This window comes from Nicotiana tabacum, chromosome 3 (assembly GCF_000715075.1).
Source record: "Nicotiana tabacum cultivar K326 chromosome 3, ASM71507v2, whole genome shotgun sequence".
NCBI lineage: Eukaryota > Viridiplantae > Streptophyta > Magnoliopsida > Solanales > Solanaceae > Nicotiana > Nicotiana tabacum.
The window spans coordinates 101,458,185-101,480,791 of NC_134082.1; the positions used below are offsets into that span (position 1 = coordinate 101,458,185).

The window sequence follows — 22,607 nt, forward strand, 5'->3', positions numbered from 1 at the left end:
GAACACGTTGCTTAACTAGTCCTATGTAAGTAAAATAACTACAAAAAATAAGACTAGTATTTAAACAAAACTATCTTTTTAAATATTTTTTCAAGATTTAAAATAGCTACAAAATATTAATAAAACTATTTGTAATTTTCGTTTTTTTTAAATATTAAGATAAAATATGAAGTAATTTTTTTTGTATTTTTTCAAAGTTAAAATGACTATAGAATATTAATAAAACTATATTTTTGTAATTTTCGTTCTTTAATAAAGACAAAAATATGAAGTAATATTTTTTTGTATTTTTCAAAATTGTAATGACTGCAAACGTTAATAGAACTATATTTTTTTTGTAATTTTCGAATTTATATAAAGTACCAAAATAAAGTACAATTGTTTTTGTATTTTTCAAGTTTATGAGAATACATAAACTAAAATTATATATATATTTTTTTGTGATTTTCTTTTTTGCAACGAAATAAAGTAAAAATAGTTAAAATAGCTATACTGGACCCAATTTCACATATTCACGCTAAAAATGTGAAAATTCTCGGGGAGGGTCAAAAATCACGTGCTTACAGGAGTACGATTCATGATTTCGATGTTGTTTGATGTTATTTGAGGCCTCGAGCAGGTCTGTGTTACGTTATGGGACTGGTTTGTGTGATTGGACGGGGTTCCGGGGGCCTCGGGTGTGTTTCGGGGTGGCTTCGGATCGAATTTGGATAAAAAGCTGTTGCTGATTGCTGGTATCTGGTTTCCTTCTTCGCGAACACGAAGGGAGTCCCGCGTTCGCGAAGAGGAAAGTGGGAGGCTGCTGGATTTGGCCTTCGCGAACGCAAAGTGGAAATCGCAAACGCGAAGGGGTGGGCTGAGTTGACTACGTGAACGCGTGTAGGAGATTGTGAACGCGTAGAAGGAAAGAGGGGAGCGGGGCCTGAGGCCATTGTCCTACGCGAACGCGAGGCCTGGAGCGCGAATGCGTAGGGTCCGGGGAACTGGCCTTCGCGAACGCGAGCGTCGGGTCACGAACGCGATGAAGAAATTTTAGGGCTGAAGCAGGTTATGCTTCACGAACGCGAAGGCATTTCCGTGTTCGCGAAGAAGGGCAGTGCTGGGCAGTGACTTGTTTTAAGACGGGATTTGGCCCATTTCTTTCGTTTTTCTCTTGGCTTGGGCGATTCTTGGAGGATTTCAAGAGGGGGTTTCATCATTCAATGGCAAGGTAAGTTATCCTTACTTATTAGGAGTTAAATACATGGATTATGGGTAGATTAACATGTGGAAATTAGGGAAAATCAAGGGTTGTAGACGAAAAACCTAGAATTTTGTAAAAACAAGATTTAACCACGAAATTTGTTAGGGAATAAAGTAAAAATTATATATTCTTGATCCTTAGGATAGGATAACAACTTTCTTCAAAATTTTCGGAAACCGGGCACGTGGACCCAGGGATGCATTTTAGGAGCCTTGAATTTAGGGTTGGGAAATTGGTCAAATAATTAGAATATGAACTTTTAAGCATGTATTGACTAGTTCTTACCCTATTTGAATAGTTTTGAATCGTTCGGCTCCGAATTGGAGGTTTGAGAGCGTTCTTGAGTCGGAATATGGGCTTCAGAGCGAGGTGAGTCTCCTTTCTAACCTTCTAAGAGGGAATTCTCCCCATAGGTGAGTTAATTGGTTATGTACTCCTATTTGTGGGGGCTACGTACACGCGAGGTGACGAGAGTCCGTACGTAGCTATTATTATGTTTATGTCCGGGTAGTTTAGGACCCAAAAGCATGTTGTACTTGGAATAATTGTAATCTTATTGACAATTGAATTGCTTAAATCCTACCGAATTGGTAAATAAATTTCTAAAAGGATTAAACTTCATTTTATAAAATTGTTAAAAGAGAATTGGCTTTTCTTTGGATAATTGTTCCCTGTTGACTTCTTCACTGACTATCTGTATGTGTTTAATTTCGGAATGGGCCGAACGCTTCTGTAGATTAAATAGGTGTATCTATGGTTCGCGCCATTCGACCCTCTGGCAGTGCACAGCTTAAATATTATTAGATCGGGTCGTACGTCCTCGGCATGATTTTCACATGCTTGTATTGCTTGCCTTGGAATTTATAGATGTTGATATTTGCTCTCCCTGACTTGAGAATAAATGTATAAATGATGAAAAGGAATTTGGGAATTTCCTATAAAAGAAAGAATTGTTTACTTGCTTCATTCTATTGAACTACAATCCTGTTATGGAAATCCTTGATTTATTATATTATGGATTATTGGACCGTTAGTAAGTGTCGAAGTCGATCTCTCGTCTCTACTTCTTTTTAGATTAGACGGGATACTCATTGGATACACGTTGTTTTCATACTCATACTACACTTGCTGTGCATTTTTGTTGCACAGGTTTAAGTGTGGCTAGTGGCTTAGTAGCATAGCAGCATGGTTGATACAGAGACTTAGGTGAGCTGCATTTATCGAGACGACCCGCAGCCAACAGAGTCCCCTTCAGAGTATTTTACTGTGTTTTTCATTTCTGTCTACTTGTATTCCGGACAGTTACTATATTTTATTGCATTCTCTAGTAAATGCGCATACACTTATGACACCGGGTTTTGGGATGTCTATGGGAGTAGTCAGTATTTTGAAATTGTTAAAGATATTATTATTTATTCAGTGGAATTTATACTTTATTGTTTAAATGTATAAAAGAAGTGAATTCAGAAATATCTAAAACGAGAAATTACTAGTTATTTAGTGTTGGCTTTCCTGACAATGGTGTCCGGCACCATCATGACCCTTAGTAGATTTTTGGGTCGTGACAACATGGTATCAGAGCACTAGGTTCCCTTAGGTCTCAGGAGTCATGAACAAGTCTAGTAGAGTCTCACGGATCGGTACGAAGAAGTCTGTACTTATCTTCGGGAGGCTACAGGGCTATTAGGAGCACTTCCCTTCTTGTTTTCCTCATCGTGCGACTTGATCCTTTGAGGCTTATGCCTTTGTTTCTTTCCTACTCAATCTTATGCAACGTGAAGCATTCATTATAAATCGGGAATTAAGAAATGTAATGGTACTACAGATGTGGTGCAGGATGTTCCTCCCTGCGTATTTGATCGGGCTATTGTCGTCGCCTTGCGGAAGGCCATTCTGTCATTTCAGCTCAGTTTCAGTATTACCAAAGGTTTTGAGATTTGGCATTAATTGTTATGACGATTCGTGCATTGTTATCGCACAATATTGGTGTAATGGTAGAGTATTTGTCTATGCGTTGAAGTAGTGAATGACTTGGAAGGATGTTTACTTAATGCAAGATTCAGAGATTCAGAATTTTATTTCCCGGTGGAAGAGAGGCAATCAGGCTATAAATGTTCAAGTTTTGTTTGATAGAGTAACGAGACTTGGTATTTTCGAGCATGGTGGAATTTTTATCTATGACGTGGTATCGTCATCCTCGATTGAATATGTTGAGTCCGTCGGTGTTATGGTTTCCTTCAATTCGCCTTTGGGGCAGGATATTGTGAAATAATAATTGAGAGGTGACTGCTAGAGATCGCGATGTGCGGTGGTTCAGGATTGAATCGGTACATCCAGTGTTGATGGCCCAAGAAAGATGACCTCGGGGAGATTTAAAGTTAGTAGCGGTTCGTGGGTTCAAGATCTATGAAGATGGATTTTATTTAAGGTAACAGCTGAGCAACAAAGGATGAGGAAGGACATATGGGGAGTGTCAGGCGGTGGTTAAAACTTTTAGAAGGCCAAGTATAAGAAGCAAAGGTCGAGTAGTCGATTAAAGGGGTGAGTTCCGCCAAAGTGGGAGAGTGGAAGAGTTGCATATGAGCTTTGCGGTAGGATGACTATGCACCTTAAGGAGAGTTTGGAATGATTTGGGAATTTTAGTGATTGGTGATCGGGGTCTACGGATTTAAATTGAAGTATGGGCTATTATACGGTAGGAGATTTGATATAAAGAAAAGGAGCTGCTTGAAATGAAGAAGGATACAACATAACTTCAAATTGGATGGATGTTGCTGCACATTTAATTGATGACCACAAGGGGTGAATGGACTTGTGCAGCTAGAGAGTGAGCTCGGACTCAGGATGGGTTATTGATGTCGTAATGATTGTATCCCGTGCAGCAGCGTTGGAAGATACCGGCACGTAAATTCCACAGGTGGGTTATCTCCATTGAGCAGATTGGCGGTCACATGGTTGGCGAAGCTTCTGCGAAGAATTCTATTGGATATACAGCAAAAAACATCGGCCGTGCGAATGTGGTTGATGATTCAGAGTATAAAAAGGGGTTTTACAGAAAGATTCCGAGAATTTTGGCGGTTGATTGCGCAAGGTTATGTCAATAAGAGATAAAGAATCCTGGAGAATTCCAGAGTTGTGTAATAGTGGCTTCAAGATAAGTGGGAGTGTCCCACCGCCTATGATTGGGTTGCACGGTTAACTACTTGCGAGGTTTGTGGTTATTAGCATATTGATGGGTTATTTAAGCTACAGGGAAAGAACAAAAGTGGTAATTTGAGCAAAAGAATTGTTAAAGGTGTGTTATGGTTTGACTTATTGGCTTATGCTCAAACTTGGGGAAGGATTCAGGATTTATGCCTTGTATAGATGCGGGTTTCAAGGGAAGTGATTTTGCCGGGTGCTTCGTCGAGAGGGTACTCATGTTCTAGAAGATTCATGGAGTTGATTATATTCGGGGCCAAGTCAGAGCGGGTGGCTCTCAACAACGGTCCTAGTGGATTCAAAGGGGCAAAGTGTGGTGCCTAATGATTGCGAGCCTATAGGTATGGTTAAGAATCAAGCTTTGTAGCAGCTTATGAGAATGGGCACAGAATGTTCTATGATGTTTTGACTTGAATTGTAGTATTTAAGAGGAATGAAATGGTTTGTGGGATTTGAGACAACATGGTCTCGTGATTCAAGGTCACCGGGGATGAGTGCGGATGGAGTGTGTATGTGTTGAATGGAGTTATTATCATTTCTAAGGAAATCAAGGATAAATTGGAAAGAAGATAGGTTGGTTAGCCATAGTTGAATTGGCATATTACTGGTAGTGATCAGTTCATCCAGCATGATCAAGTTACGCAAGTGATTTGTGACGATGCGTGTGAGGCTTGTTGGCCGCCGTAATTGATATTATTCAAAAATATTCTTCTGTTATGGCCTGTCATGTGTAGGCGGATCCTGTAAGGGCTATGGTGGCTTAGACCACTACTTAGAGGTTTGTATATTCTATAGTTATGAGAATTCACTTGTGTGTTGCTATGGTTCTCCTGAAGAGAGTTAAGTGAAATGTTTTTATATGATGAAGTGTTAATCTATTAGTGGTTCCGGAGTTATGACAAAAATCATGTTCTATCATATATTGGCATGTTGGGGGCAGTGAGTGGTATGGAATCTGAAGTGAAGATCAAGGTTGCAGTTCGGTGTTGACAAGGATGTCACGAGTTCGGATGAGCAGGAAAGGAGTTTCGATGTTTAAGGAAAGTTGGTATTGTCTTCGGTGTCACCTGAGATCGGCGTTTTTGGAAAAGGCTTTGCATCCTGGTTAAGGATTCTTGATCACTTTTCAGCATTAGTGCGGCCGGTGGTTTGAATGTACAGACTTGCTATTTGTTACGGAAGGTTGTGGGAGCGTGTCCCACGGGAAGGTTGTTTAAGTGTGGCATGTAGTCACTTGATTGATTGAAGAAGTTAAACCAAGTATGAAGATTGTAGTGATGTCGTTAAATTGAGAATTGATTCCTTGAGGGCACTCGGGGTTGTGGACTATGGAGGATCACTCCGGTTATGATGGTTGTTCTTGTGTGTTATGAGAAAAAAGGGGGTGATTATGGACCCATGAAAGGTTATTGGCCTAGTCCGGTGTGATCAGAATCAGCTTGAGGTCTATTGATGGATTTAAATGTAAATATAGGCTCTATATCAGGCCAGATGTGTTCATTTCAGCAATGCGCTCCTTATGGAAGGGTAGTCGGGGTGTTAATTCGTCGTCAGCTATTTGATGTAATGATGTATTGAGCCATGTGAGTTGTGAGATGGCTTGGTGAATTTCTTATGTGTTGAGGTTCCGCGTAGAGATGATGTTATATGAGCAGGATGTCTCTTGAGATTCAGATCGTATACCGCACCTCAGTCATGCTTGAGTTTTGTAGCTTGTGGCGCTATATGTCTCCCTTGAGATGGTATTATGCACATAGCGTGCTTGTGACTGATATTCGGTATTTTCTTGTGATAAGAGATTTAGCTCGATGTATATCTCCTTATGTGAATTCTATGTGTGGATTGGGTGGCACGCCGCTATGGGTATGTTATTTGGATCGGGTTGCACGCCGCAACAGTGTGATGTTGAGTACAGTTCCCTATATCTATTTTTATGTGTTTTGTTTCCTATTTTATGAGGAAAACTCATATTAGCTGTGTGCCCGCGTCGCATGTATGATTCGCGAGCGGGGTGTCTGTTCAATTATGTTAACTGCGTCGCATGTATGATTCGCGAGTGGGGTAATTGGATTTCCTTTTTTGAGTTCATTTCCTTTATGTATCATGTTCGAATTGGTAGCCTATTGGCACATTGTGATAGCATATGAGACTTTTTGATCATGTCCAGGGTGGCTTATTGCCTGAGCAATTCGTATGGGGTGAGACGAGATCATTGGATTTAGGATCATTGCAATCTCATTATATGAAGTATATTAAGGAGCAAATACCATTATTTGGTTCAGAATGAGGTAATGGTTCCTGTCATGAGTATAAACCCAATGAATTGATGATTCGACAGTTAGTTATGAATTTCTACACATCTCTTCCGTCGTGGCGGTATTGTAAGAGTTAGAGGAGGACCTATGTATGTCATGAGGTGCAATGGGAGCATCAGATTCATGGAATTTCGAATAAATTGATCAGAGAATGTTATTGTGGTCCTGTGAGTAAAGTGGTGCAATGTGTAAATTCAGCCAAGGTATGCAGTCATGTTTTGGTGCTGCATGTAGTTATTGATTCGGTCAGCGTATGTTGGAACAGGCCTGGCAGAGAATTTCGGATATTGGAATTGGGCTCTAAGGCTTATTTGCCTAAGTGAAAAAGGGTATCTTCAGATTGATCGAGCTAGGGTGCCCAGCTAAGTTGTGGTAGCACAAGTAGGCGCTCGAGGTGTTAAAGAGTGATTTCGGGCAACTCTATCGCAATTCTTAGCACGTTCGAGGACGAACGTATGTTTAAGTGGGATAGAATGTAACGACCCAACCGGTCGTTTTGAGCTCTAGTGCATCGTTCAGCAGTTTGGGGCCATGAGCAGCTTCACTTTAGGTATTATGACTTGTATGCATGGTTGGAATTGAATTCCGGGGAATTCAGAGTTGATTTGGAAAGGGAATTCTCATTTCGGAAGCTTTAAGTTGAAAGAATTGACTAAGATTGGATTCAGAGTAAACGACCTCGGAATCGAGATCTGAAGGTTCCAGTAGGTCCGTATGATGATTCGGACTTGGGTGTATGCCAGGATCGGGTTTTGGATGACTCGGGAGCATTTTGGCGCCTATTGTGGAAGTTAGCATTTTGGAAGAAATTTCATAAGTTTGGGTTGAAGTACATTTCAGTGTTATCGATGTCCGTTTGGGATTTCGAGTCTTGGAGTAGCTCCGTAAGGTGATTCTGGAGTTGGGAGCGCGATCGGAAGTGAATTCGGAGATCCGTAGATCATTTTGAAGTCATTTGGATAAAGATAGAAATTTGAAGGTTTTTGAGAAGTTTGATCGAGAGTTTGACTTTTTGATATCGGGATCGGATTCCAATTCCGAAAGTTGGAGAAGGTTTGTAATATCGAATATGACTTGTGTGCAAACAATCAGACGTGATTTGATGGGTTTCGGCATCAAATGTAGAAGTTTGAAATTTCAAAGTTCATAAAGTTTGGATTGGAGTACGATTCATGATTTCGATGTTGTTTGATGTGATTTGAGGCCTCGAGCAAGTCCGTGTTAAGTTATGGGACTAGTTTGTGTGATTGGACGGGGTCCCGAGGGCCCTGGTATGTTTCGGGGTGGTTTCGGATCGAATTTGGATAAAAAGCTGTTGTTGATTGCTGGTATCTGGTTTTCTTCTTCGCGAACGCAAAGGGAGTCCCGCGTTCGCGAAGAGGAAAGTGGGAGGCTGCTGCATCTGGCCTTCGCGAATGCGAAGTAGAAATCGCGAATGTGAAGGGGTAGGCTGAGTTGACTATGCGAACGCGTATGGGAGATTGTGAACGCGTAGAAGGAAAGAGGGGAGCGGGGCCTGAGGCCGTTAGCCTACGCGAACTCGAGGCCTGGAGCGCGAACGCGTAGGGGCCGGGAAGCTGGCCTTCGCAAACGCGAGGCCTGGAGTGCGAACGCGTAGGGTCCGGGGAGCTGGCCTTCGTGAACACGAGCATGGGGTCGCGAACGCGATGCAGAAATTTTAAGGCTGAAGCAGGTTGTGCTTCGCGAACGCGAGGGCATTTCTGCGTTCGCGAAGAAGGGCAGTGCTGGGCAGTGACTTGTTTTAAGACGGGATTTGGCCCATTTCTTTCATTTTTCTCTTGGCTTGGGCGATTCTTGGAGGATTTCAAGAGGGGGTTTCATCATTCAATGGAAAGGTAAGTTATCCTCACTTATTAGGAGTTAAATACATGTATTATGGGTAGATTAGCATGTGGAAATTAGGGAAAATCAAGGGTTGTTGACGAAAAACCTAGAATTTTGTAAAAACAAGATTTAACCACGAAATTTGTTAGGGAATAAAGTAAAAATTATATATTCTTGATCCTTAGGATAGGATAACAACTTTCTTCAAAAATTTCCGGAATCCGGGTACGTGGGCCCGGGGATGAATTTTAGGAACCTTGTATTTAGGGTTGGGAAATTGGTTTAATAATTAGAATATGAACTTTTGAGCATGTATTGACTAGTTCTTACCCTATTTGAACAGTTTTGGATCGTTCGGCTCCGAATTGGAGGTTTGAGCACGTTCTAGAATCGGAATATAGGCTTCGGAGCGAGGTGAGTCTCCTTTCTAACCTTGTAAGAGGGAATTGTCCCCATATGTGAGTTAATTGGTTATGTGCTCCTATTTGTAGGGGCTACGTACGCGCGAGGTGACGAGAGCCCGTACGTAGCTACTATTATGTTTATGTCTGGGTAGTCTAGGACCCAAAAGCATGCTATACTTGGAATAATTGTAATCTTATTGACAGTTGAATTGCTTAATTCTACCGAATAGGTAAATGAATTTCTAAAAGGATTAAACTTCATTTTATAAAATTATTAAAAGAGAATTGGCTTTTCTTTGGATAATTGTTCCCTGTTGACTTCTTGACTGACTGACTGTATGTGTTTAATTTCGGAACGGGCCGAACGCCTCGGTAGATTAAATAGATGCATCTATGGTTCGCGTCATTCGACCCTCTAGCAGTGCACAGTTTAAATATTATTGGATCGGGCCGTACGTCCTCGGCATGATTTGTGCATGCTTGTATTGCTTGCCTTGGAATTTATATATGTTGATATTTGCTCTCCCTGATTTGAGAATAAATGTATAAATGATGAAAAGAAATTTGGGAATTTTCTATAAAAGAAAGAATTATTTACTTGCTTCATTCTATTGAATTACAATCCTGTTATGGAAATCTTCAATTTATTATATTATTGACGTATCATTGTTGGACCATTAGTAAGTGTCGAAGTCGACCTCTCGTCTCTACTTCTTCAAGAATAGACGAGATACTCATTGGGTACACGTTGTTTTCGTACTCATACTACACTTGCTGTGCATTTTTGTTGCATAGGTTCAAGTGTGGCTAGTGGCTTAGTGGCATAGCGGCATGGTTGATACGGGGACTTAGGTGAGCTGCATTTATCGAGATGACCCGCAGCCAGCAGAGTCCCGTTCAGAGTATTTTACTGTGTTTTTCATTTTTGTCTACTTGTATTCCGGACAGTTACTATATTTATTGCATTCTCTAGTAAATACTCATGCACTTGTGACACCGGGTTCTGGGATGTCTATGGGAGTAGTCAGTATTTTGAAATTGTTAAAGATATCATTATTTATTCAGTGGAATTTATTCTTTATTGCTTAAATGTATAAAAGAAGTGAATTCAAAAATATCTAAAACGAGAAATTACTAGTTATTTAGTGTTGGCTTGTCTGACAATAGTGTCCGGCGCCATCACGACCTTTAGTGAATTTTTGGGTCATGACAATGTAATAATATTACACGATGGATAATAATAAAGAAAAATATAGAACAAAAAAGTTATTCAATGACTATATAAGTCCCTTTAATTTAATAGAAATTTTATTATTGGGTATATGACGGGTGTCTGGCGTGTATATAATTTAAACTCGTACTCTGTCAAATAATAGTATAGAAAGATGTCGAACCCACAGAGATTGGTTTATCTATTCTACAGTCGTTTTTTGTCTTAATTACTATTTGAGAAAATCGGAAAAAGTTGAGTTGTGAATTAATTAACTAAAAATGCATGAATAGAGCAGTAGGAAATGATTTTATTTTTCACAAATATAATAAAAAGATGTTGGGATCATAACTTCACTTAATATTTCTATAATATAATAGATAAAATATTCCTCCAATTTGTATTTCTCACAAATGTATAAATGTCTCTCACAATTACATTTATATATTATTACTTAAGTTGAACAATTAATTGCACTCCTCTCGGTTATACAAATTAATAGTCAAAATACTAATATTAAAGAGCCAGAAATATATGCTTAAACTGAAACATGCTCTCTTTTAGTAAGTCCCTTTCGGTTACCTTACTTGTTATAACTGATTGCTACAATATTCGCCTTTTTCGATTACAAATTAGTATAAAATCAATTTTAACATATAACAGCTAGATGTCAATAAATAAAGGTTAACATCTATCAATACCAAAATTAACTATATTACTTCTTCCGCTTCTCTCGATTACAGAATTAATAAGAAGTTAATATGTAGTATGAAATAGATAGATGTTAACAAATTAAATAACACATAACTATAAAGCAGATACAATTTGAATGAAAAGTTTCAGCTCAAACACGCGAAATTGAGGAATAATATCTACTATTATATAGAAATATTAAGATCCGCCATTTTCCCAGCACAAGAAAAGTTACTCCATAATGGAATTAGTATTAATAACGGAAAAATTCTTGCTCATTAAATAAGAAAATAAAAAAAATATTCAAAAGAATAATTTTCCTATTTAATTCAAAATAGAAACTAAAGTAATTTCCTATACCGGATAACTTAAGAAGTAGAAAAAGGAAAAAGACTAATGAGAAGAAGATTTCAATTTTTTTGTCTCGATCTCTTCCTCTCTCTATTTATAGATGTCTCCCCACACTGCTGTTGGGGCTCAATATATCTCTATTTATAGATGTTCCCAGGACTATATACATTGAATTCTCACAATTTTTATTCCAAATTGGCAACTTGTCGAATATGTGTTCACTGAACTTCTTCATCTAACTTGACAACTTGCAACTTCATTTGTTTTGAAATTGTGTGCTCATAAATTTATTTCTGACAACTTTCCATTTCAAGTTGATAAGCAGCAACTTCTTTTCCTTTTTTATTTGTCTTGAGCAAACTTTTGTTTTCTGTTTCCATTTCTTCTTCTTCTTCTTTTTTTCCATTTTGTCTTGACGTTGGATCTTCTTTTGAGAATGTCTTCCTTAATTGATAAATTGTTGATTATATTATTAAATTATTATACTCCTGCAAAGAAAAATAAAAATATTAATATTAAAATTAAATTAATTACTAATTTTATGCAAAATATTTTTTTCTTATCAGTATATCGTATTAACAAATAAGATAACAATTGAAATTTATTAAAGTAATACGATCTAATATGTTCAAACAAGACTGATCACAATTTAATTTAATTAATATTTTTTAATATTGATGTAGTTTAAACATAATAATAGAGAAATAATTTAAAAAACAAATCTCATCCTTTCAAAATTAACAAGAACACGTGTTAGTTACCCAAACCTATATTAACATCTACCGGAGCAAATTCTAATGGGAGGAGCCGCTTCCCATCTAAATACTCTTTATCAACTTCAACCCAATAATGTCCAGACCGACCAAATGGAGTAAACTTTGAATAACAACCAACCAGCTCACTTTTTTGCTTCTGGGGTCAAGCATTAACACCTTCAACTTACAGGATAGAGCAGTATTTAACCACTAGCTAATTGTTCTGTGAGGAAGGCAGTAAACCATGGATTACTTAGCCATTGTTGGTGTATTACTACTTGCTTGGACTTTGATTCAATGCATTTCTTGCCTTTCAATAAGCAACAGAAGTAACAAAAAATTTCCACCAGGACCAATTCCACTACCATTGATTGGAAATCTTCACAACATTCTTGGTGATCAACCCCACCAGTCCCTCGCGAAGCTAGCTGAAAAATATGGCCCAATAATCAGCCTCAGGTTGGGCCAAATAACGACGGTGGTAATATCTTCATCAGCCGTAGCAAAAGAAGTTATTCAAAAGCAAGATTTGGCCTTCAGCAGTAGAACAATCCCAGATGCAATCCATGCACTTGATCACTATCAGTTCTCTGTGATATGGCTACCAGTCAATACTCGGTGGAGAAGCCTCCGGAAAATCATGAATACTTATATCTTCTCCGGCAACAGGCTTGATGCAAATCAGAATCTCAGGTATATATAGAGCTAATTGGAAAGCTGAGTCAAACTTGGGAAGATCAAATCAATAAACAAACTCATGGCCTAGCTGCCAAGCTTCTTTCTTATTTTGAAAAAGTGGGTTTTTAAAAGTACTTCCAAAAAATAATAATTTGTGTTCGATTAATTAATTTAAAGATATTTTTTTTATTATTAGAGCAACAATGAGTGCTTGACCAAGATTTTAAAATGTGCTTTTAGAGAGACGCCACCTTATTCAGCTTCTCAAAAACAGTTATTTCATATGTATACAATTTCCAACTTCCAAATTTATTTTGTGTATTCGGGTTTAGATTACATTTTTATAAGTCGAGTTACAGTATTTTGATCTGTTTTGACCCAATATATGTTTAAACCTCAAAACATTTGGTCAAAAATGTTGATTTTGCAACTTGTAATCTCAGGTTTCGAAAGATCCAAGATTTAATAGATTATTGCCGTCGGTGTAGCCAAACAGGAGACGTAGTGAATATAGGACAATCTGCTTCTGAGACCTCTTTGAATATATTTTCGAATATCATTTTTTCAAAGGATGTAGTGGACCCTTATGCAAATTCAGGTAAAGAATTCAAGGATGCGGTGGGCAAAATGTCGGAAGAAGCTGGTAAACCCAACTTGGCCGATTATTACCCCGTCCTGAAAAGGATAGATCCTCAAGGTATAAGGCGACGCATTGGCAAGCATTTGGATAAATTGCTTCAGCAGATTGAGGGATTGATTGAAGAACGTTTGGAGCAAAGGAAGAAATCACCAAATAGTGGTAGCACCGATGTTCTTGATGTTTTGTTAAATACTAGCCAAGATGATCCACAGGCAATTGACAGAAATCACATTGAACGGTTATGTCTGGTATGTTTTCAACTTCTTCGTTAAGTTCCTTATTGCGGCCAAACGCACGCGCAAGTATACACGATCGTCAAGTAATAAAGTGACTAAAAATCGGATGTCGAACTCACGCGGACTTGTGATTAACTATTAACTAAATTAGACTATCCTAATTATCTAAAGAAGGATTAAACCCAAAAAAAGTGATGCTAAAGTAATTAAACTAAAAAGAAAATAACTAATGAACTTTAAATAGAGAAAGAGCAGATTTTTATATTATTTATGTGATGAAAATGATCTAGGGTTATGGGCTATCTAACATTCCTATTCTATTCTTCAACTGAATTGACTAATTAATTTATTGGTTAACAGGGTTAATATTGCTCATAAGAATCTGTCCAGTTCTTACCCGTCTATTCAAGCTAGCCTAACGCCTATATGTCTATAGAATTAGAACTAACAAGAACGCATTTATAATTCCTGTAAATCAACCAAGCAATGCAATTAGGTATATGGTTATCCTAACCGTGAATCCGTTCCCCGATGGTGCCGGTTCAAGAACTTGTTCTACTCAATCATATATGCAATCTAGAATTCTCACTTTCGAGTTCAACTCTAGATTCATAGATAGTATTCAATTGATGATCAAGCAATTAAATAATTTTGCGCAAGATTGAATAAATAAACTAATACGATAAACTAAGAAATCAAAATCAATATTCGAATAACAATAATCATGAAAGAACCATAACCCTAGAATGTGAAGCTGAGCTTTACATAGACATGGTAGCCGAACAACAAATCATACAAAGAAACATAAAAATTACAAAATTTGGTGAAAGAAAAGATGAAACTCGACCTCCACGACGGTTATGAACTCTCCCTTCGTCAAGAGTTACTCTAAAAAACACCCCTCCCCCCTCCAAAATAGGTTTAAGACCCCTTTTATATGAGTTGAGAGCGTATAAGGCCGAAATAATCTTGTCTTGTGCAAAATAGGAGACTTCCCCGGCTCAGCGTCCGACCAGTGCCTAGCGCTGGACCTGGCGCAGAAAGCACTGATGTTTTGAGTTGCATTTTATATATTACTCTTTTGTCTTCCATTTGGGGGACAAAACCTAAAGGGTGTCCCCCCCTTGTCTTATTATTTTTTTCTTTCATATTTTATTTAATTTTGCTCCAAATTTCTTTATCTTCACACTGCTTTATTCCTACACAGTTAAAACATAATATTTAGCACAAAGTAATATAATTAGTACTCAAAGGATGATTCAAAGTACTAGAATATAAGGTAACAATATTTGGCCGGACATCACCACCCCACACTTAAACGTTGCTCGTCCTCGAGTCAACCAACAATTTACACTATTCTTGAGCACTTTATATTTACACATTTGAAGCACACTACACCAATGACCATGGTTGATAGCAAAAATTAAACCTTAGCATATGCAATCACATATACTTCCCTTTTTCTTATGTCAAACTTCAAAAATATTCAAACAAAGACAACATGCTCATAACAATCCTAGCTCAAAAATCGACTCAATGTCACAATGCACTAATGGCTTGAACACTTAACATCGTAGAGAAGTCTAATAATATTACCTATCCCTCATGAAACCATGCGCCTTCATAACAAGAACAAAAGAGTAAGTTGAATGCACACACTTAAATCAAATGCTCAAATATATTTTAAGGACTCATATATATCAAAGTATCACCCACCATCACAAAAGAAGTCACATGCATGCAATTGATACCATAGGCTTGCCCTTAATGTAAATCTCTACTAATGTAGGCTTGGTCAGTCTAAATTCAACTAGAACTTTTTCATGGTTGTAATGTGGGATAAGGGATGGGCAGGATATATTTTGGAATAATGACTTAACCTCTTAAGCACTTTAACACATCATATGATAAACTTTAAGCTCAAATTCTTCAATCCACTTCAATTCCACAACTAAAATCACTCCCATCAATTGTTCTCTCTTTCTTTAAGCACCACTTCAATTTATACCCCCACTAGCAAGAACAAGACAACAATTTATTCATCTACATTTTTTTCTTCCTTTTTCTAGATTTTTCTATTCATTTTTTTCAACTATTATTTTTTTTTTAATTTTCGCTAGTGGTGTATTATTTTAAAAAAATAAGTGCATCGTTCTCCCTTGTATTAGTTCCACTCGAAAGCCACCCCACACTTAGTTCATTCTTATTTCTTTTAGCGCTCATTTTACAATTAAAATGTTTTGTAAAAGGATAAAAATAATGTCAATTAAGAATAAAAAGGGTATTTGCTTGTAATGTGGGTGTCAAATAAATGTCTATAGGCTCAAAAGGGTTAACTAGGGATAAATTTATTTGTGATAAGCATTTAAGCTCAAAAAGATCAAAGAAAGCCTAAAATTAATTTTAAAACCGAGCATCACCAAAATTTTCGCTTCCACTCACATATCGAGCAAGTCATAGACACAAGTACAATACACAGACTACACAAAAATCTCACCACACATAGCACATGACTCACTAAGGACGGTCACATTCTGACTCTCAACTAATGCAAGTATTCACAAATCCATGAGATATTAAGCATTAAGCACAAAGTGAACATAAGTCAAGTAAACGAGACATAGACACCACAAACATACTATCCAATTTATAAAGGTATCATGATCAATTTTAAAACATAGGAAATGTACTACACATGCCAAAGCCTAAATATGCTACTATCAAACAAGTCAGGAGCGCCTAGGAATCTCATCTTTCTTCCATTTATTCCCTAAATTCGAATCTACTCTAAAAGGAAAAAAATTACCCGGTTCAAACTACATCCCATGAAAAAGAACCGAGGCATAAAGAAAAATCACGGGGGATTATTACTACTTAAAGAAATTAAATGACGTACTTTGACTTTTTCTATTTTCTAAATTTTTTTGTGTGTTTTTTGTTAGACTTTAATCCCTCTAGAAAACTGTCTAGGAGATCCATCGTCGGAAAAGTCTAATTTTTTTTTATTTTTGATTTTTCTGATTTTTTAAATCTTTTTTTAATTAAGCTACTAAAACTACTATTACTATACTACACCATTAATTCTACTAACTATGCTATTAAATATAAGAAGCTAGCTAATAATAAAAATATAAGAAACTAACAATATACTAATATAATACTATACAAAGATCAGAGAATCTTTCACTCCACACTTAAAAGAGTGCAATGTGCCCAAAGCACAAATAAAGCAAAAATAATAAGAGTGGACAAGAAATTCCCTGAAAGGCCAAAGGCCGAAGCAATAGTAGCTCACGGGGTACTCAGACTTCTCCAAAGGATAATCCTTTGTGCGGGTACCTCACACTAGTTCCAACCATCTGGCTCGCTTTTGCACACTTTCAGTAACTTTTCTTCCTATACTCATAATCCTACAAAATAAAACAACACTACAAAGATAATAGAAAAATAAATAAACAAAATTTTTAAAAAAAACAGTAAAGCCGGGTTGCCTCCCAACAAGCGCCTAATTTAACGTCGCGGCACGACGTGTATCACTTTTTTCTCCACCTTAAACTTATGAATTGTACCCCCTAACATGGCATCCGGTCTACGGCTATGCTCCAGTGGTGGGGCTACAAAAATAACCAGGCCAAGCAATAAAATTTTCACTCTATACTTCTCGGCCTTTGGACGAGGAATGCCAGTTATGCTTTTTGGCACAATAAATTCAAGAATATAGGCACTCTCATCCTCACCCTTTGACTCCTTCACAGGCTCAGATGGCTCGATTACTATCTTACTATCTAAACACAGTGTGGAAAATGATTAGAATGAGGTCTAATGCGCCCTGACTCATGAATTGTACTGCTATTTATATCCCCATTTATACACACACTCAATTCTCCCAAAGTAATGTTATCTACTCCCTCACATGACTCTAGAACACTCTTCTCAATATTGGCATCCTCAAGAAAAACATGGTCTAATGATTGGTATTCTCGTTTTAGCTCTTCAATTTGGTCTAGAAGATTTTTTTTCAGCTTCACACAATTCATCAGTAAATTGTTAGACATTATGCGCATCAACCTTTGCGCTCAAATTTGCATCCAAGTTATACACAGCCAAGCCAAAATTATCAATTTTATGTGCAAGCTCATCTCTCTCCTTAGACCAATCATTCACCAACGTTATTGATAAATAACGTCGTTCGACATATTCCCCTAATCTAGAATATCTGTCTCAATACACACCCTTACTCCCATATTTAAATTCAGATCTCCAAGAGGTCAAGCGATGGCAAGCTCAAAAATACAGACCATAAAAGTCTTCTGTTAACCAAGCGTCTTCTGTAATAACCTTACCTCCGAATATTTCATCCCTCTATGTCATGCTGAGAGAACTAGAAACACACTAAGACAAAAATCAAATAGTTGTAAAATAAAATATTTACAAAAAGAGAAAGGAAAAAAAACTTGTAAAGATAAAAGTAAAAGTCTAATCTAGAAAAATAGTTAATTTCTAAGTCCCCGGCAATGGCACCAAAAACTTATTGCGGGCAAACGCACATGCAAGTATACGCGGTCGTCGAGTAATAAAATGACTAAAAGTCGGATGTCAAACCCACAAGGACTTGTGATTAACTATTAACTAAGTTAGACTATCCTAATTATCTAAACAAGGGTTAAACCCAAAAGAAGTGATGCTAAAGTAATTAAACTAAAAAGAAAATAACTAATGAACTTTAAATAGAGGAAGAACAAATTTTTATATTATCAATGTGATGAAAACGTTCTAGGGTTATGGGCTATCTAACATTCCTATTCTATTCTTCAATTGAATTGACTAACTAATTTATCTAGTCTATTGGTTAATAGGGTTAATATTGCTCATAAGAATCTGTCGAGCTCTTACTTCCCTATTCAAGCGCACCTAACGCCTATATGTCTATGGAATTAGAACAAATAAGAACACATTGGTCGGAAATTACCGACCAACTTTGGTCGGTCAATTAAATTCGAAATCGAACCGGGGTCTGTACTGTGGCAAGATACTATTCTACCACTAGACCATTGGTGCATTTTGTTTTAAGACTGTCTTTTATTTTATTTATACTCTTTAATTGTATTTTTGCACGAAAATAACCAACCAATGTCAGTCGATTTTATTAAAAAATAAAATTACAGACCGAATTCGACCGGTTTTTAAAAATGACCGGCTGAATTAACCAACCGATTTCGGTCGGGTTTTTAAATATTAATTTTAATTTATTTTAAATGAAAAATTGACCAAAGTTGGTCGGTTTCTTGAAAAATAAATTTTGCGAGACTCAAAAATAGTTTCCCGCATTTTTGCGCCAAAGAAAACCGACCAAAGTTAGTCGATTTTATTAAAAAAAATTAAAAAAAATATTTTGAAAAACCGACTAACTTTGGTCGATTTTTTGGCCAGTTTTTTGATTGGCCGAAATTGGTCGGTCGACCGCGGTTTGTTTTTGCCGAACTTCTAGTGGTGGAAGAATGCAAGAAATAAGGAGGTCGAGAATTTGAAAAGTTGGACTAGTAAACGTTGCAACTATTGAGCCTCATGTATTACTGTAATGAATAAGAAGAGTCAAACAATTGGAGGTTACGATGAGAAAAAAATAAATTGGAGGTTATGGATATTAAAAAGCGAAGGAATTACAAAAAAATACACATTTCACACCATAACAAAAAAATGGCCCATATTGTTAAGTTTTACCTTACCTAGCTCATATTGTACATATTTTGAAAGCATTAGCAAATTCAAAATGTGTGTTCTTACAACTATTGCTTCTAAAAGCTATGGAGTTAAATCTCACAACGATTGTTTTCACTCTCTCTTCTTCTTGCATCTTCTACATATGCTTCAAGGGGTTGTGTATTTTCTGCTTCTCCTCCTATTTGCAATGTTAGAAAATTGAAGAGTAGAAACCCACCATTGAAGGCCATTCAAAGCTTTGCTTTCGAAAATAGGATTTTTTTGAGTTTGTTAGGTATTTGGATTGGGTGTTGTTCCAATTGGTTGAAAATATCAAAAGAAGTTCAAAATTTAAATTTGAAGTGATTTGGAGTAGACTTGAGTTAAATTTCAGAAAAGACGCAAGGTAGAAGACGAAGTCAGTTTTTTGTATAATTTTGTATAATCTTGTATAATAGTGTATATGAGTGTATAAACACATTTATACACTATTATACACCTTTATACAAGCGTCTGTAGACGAATTTTTTTCACGATTTTCAGTTACAATTCTTGTTCAAAACCAGTCCAAATCTCCATTAAATGACTTCAAATTTTATATACAACCTCCTTATACTATTTCTAACAAGTCTAAATAACACCTACTCTAAATTTCTCACAAAATCAAATTTGAAATTTAAATCCACATATTTAAGCTTGTTAAAAATCTAATTTTCACCACCCAAATAGATTTGGTTTGTTGAACTAATATTTGAGTCACAATTACTGATTCAAAAATTAACTTAAAAGTTTGAGCAATCTTTTTTAGAAATTAAATAGTAATTTCGAGAATCTATTGGAGTTGAATGTATTAGCCTATTATTTTTGGGCTAGTTGGTTGTAAATTGAAATATGAGCTATAAAATTGAAAAGTAAAAAGCCCAATTATTCTTATATGAAATTTTCCCTTAAAAAAGTCATGACCCCAATGAAAAGGTGCAAGTGAGTTATGGCATTACATATGGGGTTTTTAAATAATTAAAATGGAAATTTTGAAAGTAAAGAGTCAAAAAAAGAAGAGAAAAGAATAAAAAGTCCTACATTATAGAGATTTAATTAGGGTACGCGCGTTGCATGTGTAAATATATATCAATGAGTATAAACTTTTTGTAATCACATCAATAGTTTTTATAAAAATATATATGAGTTATAAAATAAAAAGATAATTCAAGTTTGTGAAAATGATAAATTTATTAATGCTATTATCAAAAAAATTATACTCATTGATATAAAGGAAGAGACATACCCAAAAAAATGTCCTCAAAACATAAGCAGCAAAGTTGATCCATCATATATTATATTATATTATTATTTATTATTGGTATAATTCCCCTAAATAAGTTTACACACAAATTTCTCTCATCTCTTTATTGCAGTAATCCTGCATATTAGATAATATAAAAAGATAAAAAGTTTAACTTAAGGCAAAATCAATAATATTTTATATTATCAGGTCACATAAAAAATATCTACAAATAACTTGATTTATAATTTTGAAAATAAAGTAGGTAAAATTAAACTGATAGTGGAAAATTCTTTGACCATCAATAAATATTAGTTAAACACCATAAAAAGATGCACACATACGTAAAAATATTTTGACATAAAGTTAAGCGAATACAAAAGCACAAAAGTACATAGTTCTGTTGACAGTAACAAATCTCAACAAATAATGACTTCAAATAGCTACTATTTATCCTAATAGATACTATATATTTGTAAAGGAATTTGTAGAGATACTTGCCTAATTAATCAAATTCCAACCATAGCTAAAAATTATAAATTATCAATCAAACCTTTAAAGAAACACACCGAATTAAACGTTATAATTATAGCCATAAAGATGAAAGATTTTTGTTCCTCAAGCCATACTCATTCCCTTTTTCTAACCATAGCCAGAAGTGGAGAGTATCAATTCATCTGCTCAAATCTCGTTTTCGAATTGAATGGAGGAATTAACTTGAGGAATGAATAATTGTTGATCTTTTATTGCAAAATAACCCTAATTAAGAAATTATTTTTAAAGAGAAATTGACGCAAGTAATATAATAGTTAAAAGATGGAAATAAACAATCAAAATTTTAAATTAATCCTTCATAGAGTATGCGGTAAAGGAAGTCGTCTGCCACATTGTTTCATTTATGTTGAAAAAAATAATACACATTATTCACTGCCTCAGAATTATGAGAGTATCCATTATATACTTGCTACCTTATAAAAGCTAATTTATAAAGAAAAGAATCAATAGCACAATCAATTTAGACAAGTATATCACCATGATCATTTATCACATTGTAAGTATAAATTTTCTATTTACTAATTATTTCTGCATCCCTTATAGTTATTTATATTGCAGGACCTTTTCATTGCTGGAACTGACACAACTTCAAATACATTAGAATGGGCAATGGTAGAGGCCATGAGAAAACCAGATATTATGTCAAAAGCTAAAGCCGAGCTTGCAGAAGTTATTGGCAAAGGCAAGGTAATAGAAGAAGCTGATGTTGCTCGTCTCCCTTATTTGCAGTGCGTAGTTAAAGAAACCTTGCGAATACACCCAGCAGTTCCCCTTTTGATACGCAAGGTAGATCAAGACGTTGAGGCGTGTGGATACTTTATTCCAAAAGGCTCCCAAGTGTTAGTGCACGTATGGTCAATGGGGCGCGACCCAGCTATTTGGGAGGATCCTTTGGCATTTAAGCCTGAAAGATTTTGGGATGTGAAAATGGATTTTTTTGGCCATGATTTTGAGCTCATTCCATTTGGTGTTGGCCGAAGAATATGCCCGGGGTTACCTTTGGCAACCAGGACATTGTCTGTAATGTTGGGTTCATTGTTGAATTCATTTGATTGGAAAGCTGAAGGGGATATTGCACCAGAGGATTTGGATGTCGAAGAAAGGTTTGGCATTACACTAGCGAGATCAATTCCTTTACGAGCTGTCCCTATTCCGCTATAAATATAATGTCAGCTTCAAGCCAACACCCAAAACCTAATAATTAATTTGGAGTCTTGACGTTATACCTTAGTCATGAATAATGAAGTTGCACATGTTACTAAATTAGTTTATGATTTGTGTGTGCAAACCTCCTAAGCACGGATCTTATTTTTTGTACTTGTTTACTCTTATGTAAGTATAGTGACAAGGGTTCATATTATCAAGGTATCATATGTCTAAAGATTCTGACTTATTTCAGAGGCGTTAGTGACTTCAGATTGAAGAAGGGTTTGATTTCTGCGCATCTCTTCGGGGACATGGGGCGTAAACCCCGTGCTAGAACTAGTGGTACATCTTGT

At 36.2% G+C, this 22,607-nt stretch overlaps 1 protein-coding gene across 2 annotated transcripts; it reads left to right on the plus strand.

Annotated features, from left to right (window-relative positions):
- The first annotated feature begins 12,032 nt into the window (after positions 1-12,032).
- Positions 12,033-22,466, plus strand: LOC107800199 (geraniol 8-hydroxylase). 2 transcript variants are annotated; one of them, XM_016623354.2, is made up of 3 exons: positions 12,033-12,710; positions 13,139-13,583; positions 21,652-22,466. In XM_016623354.2, exons 1-3 carry the CDS (start codon positions 12,262-12,264, stop codon positions 22,267-22,269), a joined length of 1,512 nt encoding a protein of 503 aa, XP_016478840.1. In that variant the 5' UTR covers positions 12,033-12,261; the 3' UTR covers positions 22,270-22,466. The 2 variants fall into 2 exon arrangements, with proteins under 2 accessions (XP_016478840.1, XP_016478846.1); XM_016623360.2 differs by having other exon boundaries at positions 12,034-12,710; positions 21,667-22,466.
- Positions 22,467-22,607: the final 141 nt, after the last annotated feature.